Source organism: Acyrthosiphon pisum, unplaced genomic scaffold, assembly GCF_005508785.2.
Source record: "Acyrthosiphon pisum isolate AL4f unplaced genomic scaffold, pea_aphid_22Mar2018_4r6ur Scaffold_7736;HRSCAF=8317, whole genome shotgun sequence".
Lineage (NCBI taxonomy): Eukaryota > Metazoa > Arthropoda > Insecta > Hemiptera > Aphididae > Acyrthosiphon > Acyrthosiphon pisum.
The window spans coordinates 1-1,787 of NW_021777631.1; the positions used below are offsets into that span (position 1 = coordinate 1).

Consider the following 1,787-nt stretch of genomic DNA (forward strand, 5'->3'; position numbering starts at 1 on the left):
TTCATGTACCTACGGTCGTTTGTTTAAGAGTTGCACCAAAAACCAAAATCGATATTTTCGAAAACAGATTTTGCATAAAAATTCCCGTTTTTCCTTAATCTTTTGTTTTTCACAGCGCTTTTGAAATCACGGGGAAATGTTTACTTTTGACCCTCCACCAAGTACCAACTAGATTCACTTTCCTATCAAAACAGATACTGTTGAAGAAAATCCAAGCACTTTTACTGTCCTAAAAGGTGATGAGTCATCATCATCACTGATGACAGATACAAAAAAAAAAAAGTAAAATAAAAAAAAAACACATATTATCATTGTAAAATCAATACATTCATCGTTCCACTCAGAATCTAAAATTATTACGAATATTTTAATAATAATAATAAATTAATTAATTGACATTAATAAAAATAGATTTAATACCATAAAAATCTGATGAATATTCCTTCGCTTGTTAAAAAAAGAATGTAATTAAGATCTATTAAATATTTAGGACACAGTAATACAGTAATTGGTGGTTTACCAATTAAATATGTTAATTTGGGAATATATAGATAGCAACGCCAATGATCTTAAATATTATCTTTTTGATATATTTTAATTTAAATTTCATTATTTGTATTCGTTTTTGTAGGTATTTGAAAGTGTTATTAAATGGGTAAAAAAGGATTTGGATCAGAGAAAAGACTTTTTGACAGAATTAATGGAACACGTGCGTTTGCCCATAATAGCATCTAGGCCAGATATATTATTAAATATAGCAAACGAACCTCTTCTAAAAGATAATCTTAAATGTTTGTTATTTTCATAAATATGCATTCATTATGAATTTATTTATTTCATTAATTATTATGTTTTTAGGTAACAGATATGTAATTGAAGCATACCATTTCAATCTACAAAAAGCAGTACAATATTTCACCATTCCACAAACAATTCGTTGTAAGCCCAGGCAGTTTGGTGACTCACATAAAGTATGATTCCGTTTTGTTAAATTTATCTTCACAATAATTTCGTCCTTTTATTATATCAGGTTATTTTAATGTTCAACCGGTCTGATACATCACCAAAGTGTTATACAGAATGGTATGACCCAGTAACCAAACTACGTGAGAAAGCACCAGGGATAAATGATTGTCGTTGGGATGCTGGTCTTTGTGTTGTTAGAGATCAATTTGTGTTTGCTGTGGGAGGTGTGAATAGTTTATGTTCACAATCTGTTACTATGCTTGATGTATCTTCACAATCGCCCTCTTGGGTTCCAATGGCTGACATGGTAGTAAAACGAGGACGATTAGGAATTGGTGTATTGGATGATTGTATATATACAGTAAGTTAAGTCAGTATTTTACTTATTTTATATTATACATTTATATTGTTTTGTAATTCTAGGTTGGTGGAGGAGATATCAAAAATCCATTAAATAGTGATGAGGTTTTTGATGTCAGTATTCAAAAATGGAGATTGGTAGCTAGTATGTCTACTAAAAGATTGGATTTGGGTGTTGGTGTACTCAATAATCGTTTATATGCGGTGAATATTTATATTATTTCTTTATTTATAATTTGTAATCAGGGCTTAAAACTGGTAACTGGTTTGTAACGAAAACCGTTAAAAACCGTAAATTTGAGAACCAAAAACCGATAACCACTTTTAGTTTTGGAATGCTGGAAGCGGTTATTGGGTTTCGGTAATCAAGGTAAATATCTAAATATTAACATCAAAGCGGTTATCTCATATTTTAAATCCCGGGTTTTAACCAAAACCTATTCCCGACCAAAAAATTAACG

At 30.2% G+C, this 1,787-nt stretch overlaps 1 protein-coding gene across 1 annotated transcript; it reads left to right on the plus strand.

The window, feature by feature from the left end:
• The first annotated feature begins 395 nt into the window (after window positions 1-395).
• On the plus strand, window positions 396-1,614 carry LOC100571694 (ring canal kelch homolog). Its single transcript, XM_003248683.4, has 4 exons — window positions 396-791; window positions 859-971; window positions 1,031-1,327; window positions 1,390-1,614. Exons 1-4 carry the CDS (start codon window positions 701-703, stop codon window positions 1,597-1,599), a joined length of 711 nt encoding a protein of 236 aa, XP_003248731.3. The 5' UTR covers window positions 396-700; the 3' UTR covers window positions 1,600-1,614.
• Window positions 1,615-1,787: the final 173 nt, after the last annotated feature.